We start from the raw sequence: 17,997 nt of genomic DNA on the forward strand, positions 1-17,997 counted from the left end.
CTATAGAGAGAGGTCTTCACTGTCAGTAGTCTATATTATACTATAGAGAGAGGTCTTCACTGTCAGTAGTCTATATTATACTATAGAGAGAGGTCTTCACTGTCAGTAGTCTATATTATAGTATAGAGAGAGGTCTTCACTGTCAGTAGTCTATATTATACTATAGAGAGAGGTCTTCACTGTCAGTAGTCTATATTATACTATAGAGAGAGGTCTTCACTGTCAGTAGTCTATACTATAGTATAGAGAGAGGTCTTCACTGTCAGTAGTCTATACTATAGTATAGAGAGAGGTCTTCACTGTCAGTAGTCTATATTATACTATAGAGAGAGGTCTTCACTGTCAGTAGTCTATATTATACTATAGAGAGTGGTCTTCACTGTGAGTAGTCTATATTATACTATAGAGAGAGGTCTTCACTGTCAGTAGTCTATATTATACTATAGAGAGAGGTCTTCACTGTCAGTAGTCTATATTATACTATAGAGAGAGGTCTTCACTGTCAGTAGTCTATACTATAGTATAAAGAGTGGTCTTCACTGTCAGTAGTCTATATTATACTATAGAGAGAGGTCTTCACTGTCAGTAGTCTATATTATACTATAGAGAGAGGTCTTCACTGTGAGTAGTCTATATTATACTATAGAGAGAGGTCTTCACTGTCAGTAGTCTATATTATACTATAGAGAGAGGTCTTCACTGTCAGTAGTCTGTAATTATAGTATAGAGAGAGGTCTTCACTGTCAGTAGTCTATATTATACTATAGAGAGAGGTCTTCACTGTCAGTAGTCTATACTATAGTATAGAGAGTGGTCTTCACTGTCAGTAGTCTATACTATAGTATAGAGAGAGGTCTTCACTGTCAGTAGTCTATATTATAGTATAGAGGTCTTCACTGTCAGTAGTCTATACTATAGTATAGAGAGAGGTCTTCACTGTCAGTAGTCTATATTATAGTATAGAGGTCTTCACTGTCAGTAGTCTATATTATACTATAGAGAGAGGTCTTCACTGTCAGTAGTCTATATTATAGTATAGAGAGAGGTCTTCACTGTCAGTAGTCTATATTATAGTATAGAGAGAGGTCTTCACTGTCAGTAGTCTATATTATAGTATAGAGAGAGGTCTTCACTGTCAGTAGTCTATATTATAGTATAGAGAGAGGTCTTCACTGTCAGTAGTCTATATTATACTATAGAGAGGTCTTCACTGTCAGTAGTCTATATTATAGTATAGAGAGAGGTCTTCACTGTCAGTAGTCTATATTATACTATAGAGAGAGGTCTTCACTGTCAGTAGTCTATATTATAGTATAGAGAGAGGTCTTCACTGTCAGTAGTCTATATTATACTATAGAGAGAGGTCTTCACTGTCAGTAGTCTATATTATAGTATAGAGAGAGGTCTTCACTGTCAGTAGTCTATATTATACTATAGAGAGAGGTCTTCACTGTCAGTAGTCTATACTATAGTATAGAGAGAGGTCTTCACTGTAAGTAGTCTATATTATAGTATAGAGGTCTTCACTGTCAGTAGTCTATATTATAGTATAGAGGTCTTCACTGTCAGTAGTCTATACTATAGTATAGAGAGAGGTCTTCACTGTCAGTAGTCTATATTATAGTATAGAGGTCTTCACTGTCAGTAGTCTATATTATACTATAGAGAGAGGTCTTCACTGTCAGTAGTCTATATTATACTATAGAGAGAGGTCTTCACTGTCAGTAGTCTATACTATAGTATAGAGAGAGGTCTTCACTGTCAGTAGTCTATATTATACTATAGAGAGAGGTCTTCACTGTCAGTAGTCTATATTATACTATAGAGAGAGGTCTTCACTGTCAGTAGTCTATATTATACTATAGAGAGTGGTCTTCACTGTGAGTAGTCTATATTATACTATAGAGAGAGGTCTTCACTGTCAGTAGTCTATATTATACTATAGAGAGAGGTCTTCACTGTCAGTAGTCTATATTATACTATAGAGAGAGGTCTTCACTGTCAGTAGTCTATACTATAGTATAAAGAGTGGTCTTCACTGTCAGTAGTCTATATTATACTATAGAGAGAGGTCTTCACTGTCAGTAGTCTATATTATACTATAGAGAGAGGTCTTCACTGTGAGTAGTCTATATTATACTATAGAGAGAGGTCTTCACTGTCAGTAGTCTATATTATACTATAGAGAGAGGTCTTCACTGTCAGTAGTCTATATTATACTATAGAGAGAGGTCTTCACTGTCAGTAGTCTGTAATTATAGTATAGAGAGAGGTCTTCACTGTCAGTAGTCTATATTATACTATAGAGAGAGGTCTTCACTGTCAGTAGTCTATACTATAGTATAGAGAGTGGTCTTCACTGTCAGTAGTCTATACTATAGTATAGAGAGAGGTCTTCACTGTCAGTAGTCTATATTATAGTATAGAGGTCTTCACTGTCAGTAGTCTATACTATAGTATAGAGAGAGGTCTTCACTGTCAGTAGTCTATATTATAGTATAGAGGTCTTCACTGTCAGTAGTCTATATTATACTATAGAGAGAGGTCTTCACTGTCAGTAGTCTATATTATACTATAGAGAGAGGTCTTCACTGTCAGTAGTCTATATTATACTATAGAGAGAGGTCTTCACTGTCAGTAGTCTATATTATAGTATAGAGAGAGGTCTTCACTGTCAGTAGTCTATATTATACTATAGAGAGAGGTCTTCACTGTCAGTAGTCTATATTATACTATAGAGAGAGGTCTTCACTGTCAGTAGTCTATACTATAGTATAGAGAGAGGTCTTCACTGTCAGTAGTCTATATTATACTATAGAGAGAGGTCTTCACTGTCAGTAGTCTATATTATACTATAGAGAGAGGTCTTCACTGTCAGTAGTCTATACTATAGTATAGAGAGTGGTCTTCACTGTCAGTAGTCTATACTATAGTATAGAGAGAGGTCTTCACTGTCGGTAGTCTATATTATAGTATAGAGGTCTTCACTGTCAGTAGTCTATACTATAGTATAGAGGTCTTCACTGTCAGTAGTCTATACTATAGTATAGTATAGAGGTCTTCACTGTCAGTAGTCTATATTATAGTAAATTGAGGGGGTGTTGGGTTAGGTGGGATGGTGTTGAGGGAGATGATTATCAAAATGATGAAGAGGTCTTTAACCTGATGATGATTGTGACGGTGATTGTGATTGTGACGATGATGATGATTGTGATTGTGACGATGATGATGATTGTGACGATGATTGTGATTGTGACGATGATGATGATTGTGACGATGATTGTGATTGTGACGATGATTGTGATAGTAATGATGATGATTGTGACGATGATTGTGATTGTGATAGTGACGATAATTGTGACGGTGACGATGATGATGATTGTGATAGTGACGATAATTGTGATAGTGACTGATGATGGTGATAGAGACGAAGATGGTGATAGAGACGATGATGATGGTGATAGAGACGACGATGATTGTGATAGTGACGACGATGATGATGGTGATAGAGAGGACGATGATTGTGATAGAGAGGACGATGATTGTGATAGAGAGGACGATGATTGCGATAGAGAGGACGATGATGATTGTGATAGAGACGATGATGATTGTGATAGTGACGATGATTGTGATAGAGACGATGAAGATTGTGATGTTGAACTTCAGGTACTTCAAGACAACTTGCTGAAGGAGACGGCAGACACCCTAAGTGACCCACAGTGAGTAGTTCATCTATTTTCATATAACATATGACTGCTGTTTAGCACCCACAGTAAGCAGGGTCCTTGACTATAAGGAAGAATGAAGTCATACCCATAATGCCAGAGAAGCTGTGATCTGTAGTGCTGGCTAAATAACCCTGGCTAGGGGCTGATAGGCCAGCAGCAGAGGTAGAGACTGATTCGTTAACCTCTAGCGACGAACAATCCCGTATCCGGGAGCGTAATCATAGCCTCAAACGAATTAGCATAACGCAGCGGACCTAAATACTTTTCCTATTCATGAAAATTCGCAAATGAAATAAATATATTCAAACACAAGCTTAGCCTTTTGTTAACAACACTGTCATCTCAGATTTTCCAAATATGCGTTACAGCCAACGCTAGACAAGCATTTGTGCAAGTTTAGCATGGCATAATGCTATGCTAGGCTCTGCTACCAGCAGGCAACATTTTCACGAAAATAAGAAAAGCAATCCAAATTATATCATTTACCTTTGAAGAACTTCAGATGTTTTCACTCAGGAGACTCCCAGTTAGATAGCAAATGTTCCTTTTTTCCAAAAATATTATTTTTGTAGGCGAAAAAGCTCCCGTTTCTTCATCATGCTTGGCTGAGAAATCGACCGGAAAATGCTGCAACTATAACGGCAAACTTTTTTCAAATTTTGCTCCATAATATCGACCGAAACACGGCAAACGTTGTTTAGGATCCATCCTCAAGGTGTTTTTAACAAACATATTCGATAATATATCCGTCGAGGCAATTGGTTTCTCATAAGAAGCGATTGGAAAAATGGCTACCTCAGTATTTTACGGGAGATTTTCTGCGGGAGACACCATGTGACCACTTGCTATATATGGTCCCTTACGGCTATTCTTCAATGAAAATGCCTAAAAAGACGTCACAATGCTGTAGACACCTTGGAGAATAAGTGGAAAGCCTAAACTCATTCGTAGCTCATTCACAGCCATATAAGGAGTCATTGGCATGAGGCGGTTTCAAAAAATGCAGCACTTCCTGGTTGGATTTTTATCTGGGTTTCTCCTGTAACATCAGTTATGTGGCACTCGCAGACAATATCTTTGCAGTTTTGGAAACGTCAGAGTGTTTTCTTTCCAAAGCTGTCAATTATATGCATAGTCGAGCATCTTTTCGTGACAAAATATCTTGTTTAAAACAGGAACGTTTTTCATCCAAAATGTTTAATAGCGCCCCCTAATGCATAACTGGTTTAACCTGTTGATGATATGTTAGGCCAGCAGCAGAGGTAGAGACTGATTCATTAACCTGTTGATGATGTGTTATGAGGAGTGTTCCAGAGGAGGAGAGGGAGGCGAAGTTCCTCCGTCTGCTTACCAGCTCTCTACTTGGGGTGAAGAGACTGCTGTCCTCCTTACCCCAGACAGACACACACAACCTGCAGGACAGACTGACACACCTCCTCAACCAGGCCAAATTCTGGAAGTACAGCAGACACAAGACCCCACAGGTACGGAGATGGGGGTACACACACCCCCCCCCCCCCCCCCCCCCCCACACTAACCTCCTCGATGTGTCCTCTGGTCTCTCTCCGGGTGCTAACCTCCTCGGCGTGTCCTCTGGTCTCTCTCTCCAGGTGCTAACCTCCTCGGCGTGTCCTCTGGTCTCTCTCTCCAGGTGCTAACCTCCTCGGCGTGTCCTCTGGTCTCTCTCTCCAGGTGCTAACCTCCTCAACGTGTCCTCTGGTCTCTCCCTCCAGGTGCTAACCTCCTCGGCGTGTCCTCTGGTCTCTCTCTCCAGGTGCTAACCTCCTCAACGTGTCCTCTGGTTTCTCTCTCTCCAGGTGCGTGGTGCTTTCTTCGAGGTGGTGTCTTCCCTGTGTGAACACACACCAGGTCTGGTGCAGATTGAGGCTGCCAGAGTCTGTCCTGCTGTTCTACTGTCTATAGACGACACGGACCCTGTGGTGCTGCCTCCTCTCTGGGAAGCTGTGCTCCACACGCTCTCCACCTTAACAGTAAGTCTTCAGGGGGAAAACTCCCGGGACTATTTCAAGCTTTGCCATATTTCTGAAAGGGGTTGAATGGCACACAACATTTTTTTTTGCTAAGGATCATGGTGAACGTGGCCGTAACTAGGAAAGGATTGTGGTCGTTGTAGTCTTTTTCATCCTGCCTGATGGAGTTAAACCTGGTTTTAATGTCTATGAACCGGATGGTAGCCTACTGTTAAACTGAAAGCTCAGCGTTACCTAGAACCGAGCCAGGTCACCTAGAACCGAGCCAGGTCACCTAGAACCGAGCCAGGTCAACTAGAACCGAGCCAGGTCACCTAGAACCGAGCCAGATCACCTAGAACCGAGCCAGGTCACCTAGAACCGAGCCAGGTCAACTAGAACCGAGCCAGGTCAACTAGAACCGAGCCAGGTCAACTAGAACCGAGCCAGGTCACCTAGAACCGAGCCAGGTCACCTAGAACCGAGCCAGGTGAACTAGAACCGAGCCAGGTCACCTAGAACCGAGCCAGGTCAACTAGAACCGAGCCAGGTCACCATTGGAAAACCAGAAATGGACGGCAAATACGATCATCAGAATTATGTCTCTTTTTAGAGCGACTATTAGCACTGTTAGCACTGTTAGCACTGTTAGCACTGTTAAATAGAGAACATGGTGACTCCTCTGTTCTCCATTCTGGTCAGTCCCATAGACATTGGTCAGCAACTCCGTCTCCGTTTCACAGGCTCGGTGACACCGCAGTTTTCATCCGTGTGAATGAGGGAGCGAGCTTCCTGTGGCCTGCTGACCTGTGTCAGCATGTAGTCCTGTGTGACCACAAATGTAGTGGTCAGAATGGATCAGTATTTAATTAAATATCTAGTAGTCAGAATGGATCAGTATTTAATTAAATATGTAGTAGTCAGAATGGATCAGTATTTAATTAAATATCTAGTAGTCAGAATGGGTCAGTATTTAATTAAATATCTAGTAGTCAGAATGGATCAGTATTTAATTAAATATCTAGTAGTCAGAATGGATCAGTATTTAATTAAATATCTAGTAGTCAGAATGGATCAGTATTTAATTAATTCTCCATTTTGTAGCGAACTTCCAAATAATTCAAAGTGGGTATCGAAGTTGATCATAATAAACACATTTTAAAGCCCAAAAAGGATATAAAATGTATATATGTATTTGGTGATCGTAATTTCCACAGGGCTTCACCGATAATCAGAAAACCGATTCCAACATTATGAATCGCCAGGTCAATTCATTTACGTATTCATTTGATTTCTTCCTCATTACCCAAAATGCTGCTTGTCTGTTGTTACTGAATTGATGCAGCCCTTCCTCTAGCCCCTCCTCTAGCCCCTCCTCTAGCCCCTCCTCTAGCCCCTCCTCTAGCCTCTCCTCTAGCCTCTCCTCTAGCCTCTCCTCTAGCCCCTCCTCGAGCCCCTCCTCTAGCCCCTCCTCTAGCCCCTCCTCTAGCCCCTCCTCTAGCCCCTCCTCGAGCCCCTCCTCAAGCCCCTCCTCGAGCCCCTCCTCGAGCCCCTCCTCGAGCCCCTCTAGCCCCTCCATCCTCTCCTCTAGCCCCTCCTCTAGCCCCTCCTCTAGCCCCTCCTCTAGCCCCTCCTCTAGCCCCTCCTCTAGCCCCTCAAACTTGTGTTTATGTAACTATGCCATTGATCTAGAAGTCAGATAACTACATAACGAGAGGAAGACCTAACTCCATCCCCGTTCTAGAATGCTCGAAACCTTCAGAATTCAGTCAGATGTTTGTAAAATGGCTTTTGCATTTATTAAATCATAGGCTTTATTAGTTGATGGACAACGTGTAATTTTCCTGGGTCATCGTTACCCAGTACGCTCTCTGTCTCTGTCTCTGTTCCAGGACTGTTGGAGTCATGTCAACGCCGGGAAGGCTGTTCTGCCTAAACTGTGGTCCCTGTTAAAGGATGGGGGTAAAGGTTTAGCCACGGCCCTCCACCCTAACCTGCTACCCCTCATCAGTAAACTACCCTCTGAGGTCACTACACCTAACCTAGACTTCTACACGACCTTCTGCAGCTGTCTCATACAAGGGTAAGGAGAGGGCGGGTGGTGGAGGAGGGCGGGTGGTGGAGGAGAGGGGGGTTGGTGGAGGAGAGGGCGGTTGGTGGAGGAGAGGGCGGGTGGTGGTGGAGAGGGGGGATGGTGGAGTAGGGGGCGGTTGGTGGAGGAGGGGGCGGTTGGTGGAGGAGGGGGCGGTTGGTGGAGGAGGGGGCGGTTGGTGGAGGAGGGGGCGGTTGGTGGAGGAGGGGGCGGGTGGTGGAGGAGGGGGCGGGTGGTGGAGGAGGGGGCGGGTGGTGGAGGAGAGGGGGGTTGGTGGAGGAGAGGGGGGTTGGTGGAGGAGAGGGCGGGTGGTGGAGGACAGGGCGGGTGGTGGAGGGGCGGGTGGTGGGGGAGAGGGCGGGTGGAAGAGGGGGCGGGGGGGAAGTGTGTTATCCCATCGGAGGGTCCAGCTGCAGTGTTTAACCCAGAGTGTGTGTGTGTGTTGCAGCTTGTCCAGTGAGCGTGCTGTGTCCAGTCCGTCAGAGAGTGCTGCTATAGTGGTGTCGGCAGTAGAGTGTTTGAGATACACTCTGTTACAGAACACTGGGGAGGAGGAGGAACACACACGGATACGCACCATGCTCCTAGAACAACAGGTAACAACGAGTAACAACAGGTAACAACAGGTAACAACATGCTCCTAGAACAACAGGTAACAACAGGTAACAACAGGTAACAACAGGTAACAACAGGTAACAACATGCTCCTAGAACAACAGGTAACAACAGGTAACAACATGCTCCTAGAACAACAGGTAACAACAGGTAACAAAAGGTAACAACATGCTCCTAGAACAACAGGTAACAACAGGTAACAACAGGTAACAACAGGTAACAACATGCTCCTAGAACAACAGGTAACAACAGGTAACAACATGCTCCTAGAACAACAGGTAACAACAGGTAACAAACAACATGCTCCTAGAACAACAGGTAACAACAGGTAACAAAAGGTAACAACATGCTCCTAGAACAACAGGTAACAACAGGTAACAACAGGTAACAACAGGTAACAACATGCTCCTAGAACAACAGGTAACAACAGGTAACAAACAACATGCTCCTAGAACAACAGGTAACAACAGGTAACAACAGGTAACAACAGGTAACAACATGCTCCTAGAACAACAGGTAACAACAGGTAACAACATGTAACAACAGGTAACAACATGCTCCTAGAACAACAGGTAACAACAGGTAACAAACAACATGCTCCTAGAACAACAGGTAACAACAGGTAACAACAGGTAACAACAGGTAACAAACAACATGCTCCTAGAACAACAGGTAACAACAGGTAACAACAGGTAACAAAAGGTAACAACATGCTCCTAGAACAACAGGTAACAACAGGTAACAACAGGTAACAACAGGTAACAACATGCTCCTAGAACAACAGGTAACAACAGGTAACAAACAACATGCTCCTAGAACAACAGGTAACAACAGGTAACAACAGGTAACAACAGGTAACAACATGCTCCTAGAACAACAGGTAACAACAGGTAACAACAGGTAACAACAGGTAACAACATGCTCCTAGAACAACAGGTAACAACATGCACGTACACAGAATTATAATTTATCTTTCCTCTCTGTCCATAGCTCCTCCCCCTCATCGACAGTGCCCTGGGAAGCCCCTCCCTCCAAGCCGGGCCCCTTTTCCCATTGGTTGCGGACATGCTCGTCTCCTGGGAGAAGAGGGCTGGACTTCAGGATGTGGGTGTGCTTAGCGAGGGAGAGAACGAGGTTGTCTTTGATAGGCTGCTGGCAGACTTCTGGGAGGGGCTTAGGGTGATGTTTGCCCGTCGTGTACAGAGTGACAGTCTGGAGCAGAAAGACCTAGAAGGAATGTCCTCGCTGTTACAGGTGTGTGTCTGCCTGCCTGTTTGTCTGTGTCTCTCTCTGTCTCTCTCTCTCTGTCTCTCTCAGTGTCTCTCTCTGTGTGTCTGTTTCACTCTGTGTGTCTGTCTCTCTCTGTCTCCATCTTTCTGTCTCTGTTTCTCTCCCTTTCTGTCTGTCTGTTTCTCTCTCGCTCTGTCTTTGTCTCTTTCTGTCTCTTATTATTTATATCCAACTATGTCTCCTCCAGGTGATGCAGAGCCCAGTGAGTGCAGGCAGGAAGCAGACCAAGAAGAAGAGATCGGTGAAGATCTGGTTCTCTGAGCCAGAGAGTTCTGGTTCTCCAGAGGAAGAGGGGGAGGCGGCGCTGAAGTATGCCCAGCTGGAGGCCCCTGAGCTGGGCCAGGAGACGGCCGAGGGCCCCCTGAAGAGCTGGCACCTGGAGGAGATTGTCTGTCAGCAGGCACAGATCAGTTACTCCCGTGTGAATGATAAGAACTCAGAGAGACACCTGGTGTACCTCTCTCTACTTCTTCGCTCCTTCCATACCCCCAGGGTCTTCACCGTGAGTCTTCCGTCTTTTCCTTTGAGTCCATTATTGGAGATAAAACTGTTTATTTTCTTCACAGTAACATTATCAATCACAGATATATTTTGCATATTGGATCGCAGGAAGTCACCTTTTAACATCATACTTAATTTGCATTATATTGATTCTAACTCTTAGTTACATAATGATTTCTCTAATCTCTTTTCCCTCCCCCCCCCCCCCCCCCCCCCCCCCAAACAGATGCTGCTCATCACATCAGAAGAGGAGAAATTAAAAGGGAAGGATGAGCAGAAGGCAGACGGAGGAGGGGGTTGTGGGGTGCCCCCCCCAGGTAACCCTGCTGTGCGGTTTCTATTGGAGCATGTGGTGCTGTGGCTGGGGCAGGAGGACAGGTAATTTACACACTCATTAAAATATAAATATGTATATATTTAATTTTTTATATTTATTTTATATATAAATTTTATGTAAAATATATATATATATATATATATGTCAATACTGCTATCAGTCAATACTGCTATCAGTCAATACTGCTGTCAGTCAATACGGCTTACGGCTATCACCGTCAAAACAGTCCAACCCTCTTCCTCTAGATTTACTGTCCTGTAGGTTTAACAGTCCAACCCTCTTCCTCTAGATCTACTGTCCTGTAGGTTTAACAGTCCAACCCTCTTCCTCTAGATTTACTGTCCTGTAGGTTTAACAGTCCAACCCTCTTCCTCTAGATTTACTGTCCTGTAGGTTTAACAGTCCAACCCTCTTCCTCTAGATTTACTGTCCTGTAGGTTTAACAGTCCAACCCTCTTCCTCTAGATCTACTGTCCTGTAGGTTTAACAGTCCAACCCTCTTCCTCTAGATTTACTGTCCTGTAGGTTTTCAGTCCAACCCTAATTTAACTCACCTGATTCAGCTAGTTAAGGTCTTGCTGAGCAGCTAATAAGTAGAATCAGGTGTTTTAAGGGCTGGACTGAAAACCTACAGGACAGTAGATCTTCAGGAAGAGGGTTGGGCTGTAAAACCTACAGGACAGTAGATCTCCAGGAAGAGGGTTGGGCTGTAAAACCTACAGGACAGTAGATCTCCAGGAAGAGGGTTGGGGTGTAAAACCTACAGGACAGTAGATCTCCAGGAAGAGGGTTGGACTGTAAAACCTACAGGACAGTAGATCTCCAGGAAGAGGGTTGGACTGAACCTACAGGACAGTAGATCTCCACCCATGGCTGAGCCCCTGCCCAGTTCAGTAACCGGGTGGTAGCCGGCTAGTAACAGTGACTAAAGTTCAGAGGTGTTCAGGTTACTCTACTCTATTATATTACAGGAGAGACACCAGTTACCTGGTAGAGATGGTGTTCAGTTCTCTACGCTGTTGCAGTCCACAGGAGACCACACGCATCCTCAACCATATCACCACGGTAACTTCAACTCTAACTATCATCGCTGTAACTCTCTGTCAACTCTAACTGTCAATTCCCCCCTAACTCTTAGCTCTGTAGCTGCCAATTCCCCCCTAACTCTTAGCTCTGTAGCTGCCAATTCCCCCCTAACTCTTAGCTCTGTAGCTGCCAATTCCCCCCTAACTCTTAGCTCTGTAGCTGCCAATTCCCCCCTAACTCTTAGCTCTGTAGCTGCCAATTCCCCCCTAACTCTTAGCTCTGTAGCTGCCAATTCCCCCCTAACTCTTAGCTCTGTAGCTGTCAATTCCCTAGCTCTGTAGCTGTCAATTCCCCCCTAACTCTTAGCTCTGTAGCTGCCAATTCCCCCCTAACTCTTAGCTCTGTAGCTGCCAATTCCCCCCTAACTCTTAGCTCTGTAGCTGCCAATTCCCCCCTAACTCAAAGCTCTGTAGCTGCCAATTCCCCCCTAACTCTTAGCTCTGTAGCTGCCAATTCCCCCCTAACTCTTAGCTCTGTAGCTGTCAATTCCCTAGCTCTGTAGCTGTCAATTCCCCCCTAACTCTTAGCTCTGTAGCTGCCAATTCCCCCCTAACTCTTAGCTCTGTAGCTGCCAATTCCCCCCTAACTCTTAGCTCTGTAGCTGCCAATTCCCCCCTAACTCTTAGCTCTGTAGCTGCCAATTCCCCCCTAACTCTTAGCTCTGTAGCTGCCAATTCCCCCCTAACTCTTAGCTCTGTAGCTGCCAATTCCCCCCTAACTCTTAGCTCTGTAGCTGCCAATTCCCCCCTAACTCTTAGCTCTGTAGCTGTCAATTCCCTAGCTCTGTAGCTGTCAATTCCCTAGCTCTGTAGCTGCCAATTCCCTAGCTCTGTAGCTGTCAATTCCCTAGCTCTGTAGCTGCCAATTCCCTAGCTCTGTAGCTGTCAATTCCCTAGCTCTGTAGCTGTCAATTCCCTAGCTCTGTAGCTGCCAATTCCCTAGCTCTGTAGCTGCCAATTCCCCCCTAACTCTTAGCTCTGTAGCTGCCAATTCCCTAGCTCTTATCTCTGTATCTCAATAGTATGCTGGTAGAGATGGTCCTAGCCCTGTTCTCTGTCTCACCTACAGATGGATCTAAAATGGGGAGTTCTTCTCCAGATCATACAAAAGGCGTGTGCGGACCCTGTATCTCTGCAGGCGTGTGGTGATTGGTTTAAGGGCTCCGTGCTGGGTGAGCGGCTGCTGGGGTTGGCTGAGGAGCTGTGTGAGGCGGGACTAAAAGGCTCCGGCTCCGCCCCTAATAGGGACAGCTGGGCTCTGATCAGCCTAGCACTGTCTCAGCATCATAATAATGGTGAGAATACACACACACACACACACACCCACACACACACACACACACACACACACCCATAACATATTGGATATCGGTATCGAACAAAAATGTAATATCGGTGCATCGCTAAAGAAAAGGATAGCTTCTTTCAGGAGATCAATGATCACAGCAATCAATAAATTGACCAGATCTTTTGCATGTCGTCATCACAAACCTAATATTTATTTTTTTACGAGACTGTGTATAATTTTCCAATGTATTGCATCTCAATAGGAGAAAAAGGTGCATTTACGCAATGTAGAAACCTAATATTTCACAAATGACTTTTGTAATTTCAATGACAGGTTTAACATCTGATCTGTTATAATTAACTAACGTGTGTCAGTGTTACATATCAGTTTCAAGCGCAACGCGTCCTTCAAAAGTAGCTGGAATTCCACGTAGGCCCAATCAATAAATACAACAAAAACATTTTTTATTTTTCCGGTGCTCCTAACTTTTTATGTTGTGCTCCTAACTTTTTATGTGGTGCTCCTAACTTTTTATGTGGTGCTCCTAACTTTTTATGTGGTGCTCCTAACTTTTTATGTGGTGCTCCTAACTTTTTATGTGGTGCTCCTAACTTTTTATGTGGTGCTCCTAACTTTTTATGTGGTGCTCCTAACTTTTTATGTGGTGCTCCTAACTTTTTATGTGGTGCTCCTAACTTTTTATGTGGTGCTCCTAACTTTTTATGTGGTGCTCCTAACTTTTAATGTGGTGCTCCTAACTTTTTTCAAGTTAGGAGCACAAGTGCGAACAATGAAAAAAAAAGAAATTATATATATTTTTTACATTGTATTGCCTTAGGCGGCCCGGGAAAAAAACATTTGGGTTGCTCCTTGAACTTCCTTTGCTGGAAAAAAAAAGCCTGATTATCCCACCCCCACTCTTTCTCCCCAGAGCCCCTGATAGGAGCTGTGTACGTGGAGAAGATGATAGCCAAGCTCCATGCCACCCTGTCCGCGGCTAAAGGTCTGTATGTTGGGCCCTGGAGCTCAATCCATTCTCTTCCATCCAGTACTGCTGCCCTGTGGCTTGACCCTGTGGCTCCTCTCAACCATGTATGGGGGCGCTATTTCATTATTGGATAAAAAAACGTGCCCGTTTTAAGCGCAATATTTTGTCACGAAAATATGCTCGACTATGCATATAATTGACAGCTTAGGAAAGAAAACAGGCTGACGTTTCCAAAACTGCAAAGATATTATCTGTGAGTGCCACAGAACTCATGCTACAGGCGAAACCAAGATGAAACTTCAAACAGGAAATTAGCAGAATTTCTGAAGCTCTGTTTTCCATTGTCTCCTTATATGGCTGTGAATGCAGCAGGAACGAGCCTGCCCTTTGTCGTTTCTTCAAGATGTCTGCAGCATTGTGACGTATTTGTAGGCATATCATTGGAAGATGGGCCATAAGAGACTACATTTTCCAGGGGTCCGCCCGGTGTCCTTTGTCTAAATTGGTGCGTAATCTTCAGGTGCGGGCATTTTCTCCTGGGATTCAGGAGAGAAAGCACACTTCCACGAACGATATATCATCGAAGAGATATGTGAAAAACACCTTGAGGATTGGTTCTAAACAACGTTTGCCATGTTTCAGTCGATATTATGGAGTTAATTTGGAAAAAAGTTTGGCGTTTTGATGACTGGATTTTCGTTTTTTTTTGGTAGCCAAACGGAGCAATTTCTCCTAAACAAATAATCTTTCAGGAAAAACTGAACATTTGCTATCTAACAGAGTCTCCTCATTGAAAACATCTGAAGTTCTTCAAAGGTAAATTATTTTATTTGAATGCTTTTCTGTTTTTTGTGAAAATGTTGCCTGCTGAATGCTAACGCTAAATGCTACGCTAGCTAGCTACTGTTACACAAATGATTGTTTTCCTATGGTTGAGAAGCATATTTTGAAAATCTGAGATGACAGTGTTGTTAACAAAAGGCTAAGCTTGAGAGCTAGCATATTTATTTCATTTCATTTGCGATTTTCATGAATAGTTAACGTTGCGTTATGGTAATGAGCTTGAGGCTGTATTCACGATCCCGGATCCGGGATGGCTAAGTGCTAGAGGTTAAAGGTCTGTATGTTGTGCCCTGGAGCTCAATCCATTCTCTTCCATCCAGTACTGCTGCCCTGTGGCTTGACCCTGTGGCTCCTCTCAACCATGTATGTGTATGTTAAAGGGGTGTAACGGTTCATCAAACCCGCGGTTGGGTTCGGTACAGCAGGAAAATATAAATACGTTCAACATTTCACAATGTTCCTGGCGTTTGTCGGTTGGGACGTCATTCTCAGTGTTCCTGGCGTTTGTCGGTTGTGACGTCATTCTCAGTGTTCCTGGCGTTTGTCGGTTGTGACGTCATTCTCAGTGTTCCTGGCGTTTGTCGGTTGTGACGTCATTCTCAGTGTTCCTGGCGTTTGTCGGTTGGGACGTCATTCTCAGTGTTCCTGGCGTTTGTCGGTTGGGACGTCATTCTCAGTGTTCCTGGCGTTTGTCGGTTGGGACGTCATTCTCAGTGTTCCTGGCGTTTGTCGGTTGGGACGTCATTCTCAGTGTTCCTGGCGTTTGTCGGTTGGGACGTCATTCTCAGTGTTCCTGGCGTTTGTCGGTTGGGACGTCATTCTCAGTGTTCCTGGCGTTTGTCGGTTGGGACGTCATTCTCAGTGTTCCTGGCGTTTGTCGGTTGGGACGTCATTCTCAGTGTTCCTGGCGTTTGTCGGTTGGGACGTCATTCTCAGTGTTCCTGGCGTTTGTCGGTTGGGACGTCATTCTCAGTGTTCCTGGCGTTTGTCGGTTGTGACGTCATTCTCAGTGTTCCTGGCGTTTGTCGGTTGTGACGTCATTCTCAGTGTTCCTGGCGTTTGTCGGTTGGGACGTCATTCTCAGTGTTCCTGGCGTTTGTCGGTTGTGACGTCATTCTCAGTGTTCCTGGCGTTTGTCGGTTGTGACGTCATTCTCAGTGTTCCTGGCGTTTGTCGGTTGTGACGTCATTCTCAGTGTTCCTGGCGTTTGTCGGTTGTGACGTCATTCTCAGTGTTCCTGGCGTTTGTCGGTTGTGACGTCATTCTCAGTGTTCCTGGCGTTTGTCGGTTGGGACGTCATTCTCAGTGTTCCTGGCGTTTGTCGGTTGGGACGTCATTCTCAGTGTTCCTGGCGTTTGTCGGTTGTGACGTCATTCTCAGTGTTCCTGGCGTTTGTCGGTTGTGACGTCATTCTCAGTGTTCCTGGCGTTTGTCGGTTGTGACGTCATTCTCAGTGTTCCTGGCGTTTGTCGGTTGTGACGTCATTCTCAGTGTTCCTGTCGTTTGTCGGTTGTGACGTCATTCTCAGTGTTCCTGGCGTTTGTCGGTTGGGACGTCATTCTCAGTGTTCCTGGCGTTTGTCGGTTGTGACGTCATTCTCAGTGTTCCTGGCGTTTGTCGGTTGTGACGTCATTCTCAGTGTTCCTGGCGTTGTCGGTTGTGACGTCATTCTCAGTGTTCCTGGCGTTTGTCGGTTGTGACGTCATTCTCAGTGTTCCTGGCGTTGTCGGTTGTGACGTCATTCTCAGTGTTCCTGGCGTTGTCGGTTGTGACGTCATTCTCAGTGTTCCTGGCGTTGTCGGTTGTGACGTCATTCTCAGTGTTCCTGGCGTTGTCGGTTGTGACGTCATTCTCAGTGTTCCTGGCGTTTGTCGGTTGTGACGTCATTCTCAGTGTTCCTGGCGTTTGTCGGTTGTGACGTCATTCTCAGTGTTCCTGGCGTTTGTCGGTTGGGACGTCATTCTCAGTGTTCCTGGCGTTGTCGGTTGGAACTTCTTTCTCAGTGTTCCTGGCGTTGTGACGTCATTCTCAGTGTTCCTGGCGTTGTGACGTCATTCTCAGTGTTCCTGGCGTTGTCTATTTGACAGTATTGTTATGTTTCCACTCTGATGCTACGTTTGTAACCATGTGGGCGGTGGGAATTCACCCGTTTGTGAAGTTGTAAATACCAGTTGGATGCATTCATGTGATTGGAACTCGTTGAGAAAAGCCCATTTGTCTAATGGTGAACAAGCTGTGTCAACCAGAAACTAAAAGTAAAGTTATCATGCCTGTTAAAACAAATTATTGTTCAAAAACCACATTAATAGATTGTGTTTAATAATAAATAATAATAAAATGTTGTTGTTGGATTGAACTGCTGTTATAGAGGTCAGAGGTCACCATGTGGGAGAAGTGGGTGCTTAGGATGATAGTCAGTTTCCCACTTTTGTTTACCAGTAGGAGTGGCAGTTCAAATTGATTTTTTTCAGTCGTATCTGGTAACTTTCCGCTGCTTGCTAAAGTGCCAGATGCACACTCAAGGGACCGTGTTTGTAGCACGGGACTTTTCCCACCCCGGGGGTGATGTAACGGGACTTTTTCCATTCCGGGGGTAATGTAACGGGACTTTTCCCACCCCGGGGATTATGTAACGGGACTTTTCCCACCCCGGGGATTATGTAACGGGACTTTTCCCACCCCGGGGATTATGTAACGGGACTTTTCCCACCCGGGGGTGATGTAACGGGACTTTTCCCACCCCGGGGGTAATGTAACGGGACTTTTCCCACCCCGGGGGTAATGTAACAGGACCCGGGGGTAATGTAACAGGACTCCGGGGGTAATGTAACAGGACTCCGGGGGTAATGTAACAGGACTCCGGGGGTAATGTAACAGGACCCCGGGGGTAATGTAACAGGACCCCGGGGGTAATGTAACAGGACCCCGGGGGTAATGTAACAGGACCCCGGGGGTAATGTAACGGGATTTTTCCCACCCCGGGGGTAATGTAACAGGACCCGGGGGTAATGTAACAGGACTCCGGTGGGTAATGTAACGGGACTTTTCCCACCCCGGGGGTAATGTAACAGGACCCGGGGGTAATGTAACAGGACTCCGGGGGTAATGTAACGGGACTTTTCCCACCCCGGGGTTAATGTAATGGGCTTTTTCGCAACAAGCAATATGGATAACAAGCAGAATATATACACAAAAGTATGTGGACACCACTTTAAATGAGTGGATTTGGCTATTTCAGCCATACCTGTTGCTGAAGGGTGT

The 17,997-nt window shown here is 45.0% G+C and overlaps 1 protein-coding gene across 1 annotated transcript in view; it reads left to right on the forward strand.

The window, feature by feature from the left end:
• Positions 1-17,997, forward strand: part of LOC139388305 (listerin E3 ubiquitin protein ligase 1) — a 95,898-nt gene that overhangs the window by 7,084 nt on the left and 70,817 nt on the right. The window contains exons 6-16 of the mRNA XM_071134905.1: positions 3,667-3,719; positions 5,032-5,212; positions 5,546-5,719; positions 7,591-7,781; positions 8,239-8,386; positions 9,395-9,658; positions 9,882-10,196; positions 10,422-10,573; positions 11,504-11,597; positions 12,687-12,912; positions 13,837-13,908. Coding sequence (XP_070991006.1) covers positions 3,667-3,719; positions 5,032-5,212; positions 5,546-5,719; positions 7,591-7,781; positions 8,239-8,386; positions 9,395-9,658; positions 9,882-10,196; positions 10,422-10,573; positions 11,504-11,597; positions 12,687-12,912; positions 13,837-13,908 — 1,870 coding nt within the window. The remainder of the gene's footprint in view (positions 1-3,666; positions 3,720-5,031; positions 5,213-5,545; positions 5,720-7,590; positions 7,782-8,238; positions 8,387-9,394; positions 9,659-9,881; positions 10,197-10,421; positions 10,574-11,503; positions 11,598-12,686; positions 12,913-13,836; positions 13,909-17,997) is intronic.

The sequence above is a fragment of the Oncorhynchus clarkii genome, chromosome 29 (genome assembly GCF_045791955.1).
Source record: "Oncorhynchus clarkii lewisi isolate Uvic-CL-2024 chromosome 29, UVic_Ocla_1.0, whole genome shotgun sequence".
NCBI classification, from domain to species: Eukaryota; Metazoa; Chordata; class Actinopteri; order Salmoniformes; family Salmonidae; genus Oncorhynchus; species Oncorhynchus clarkii.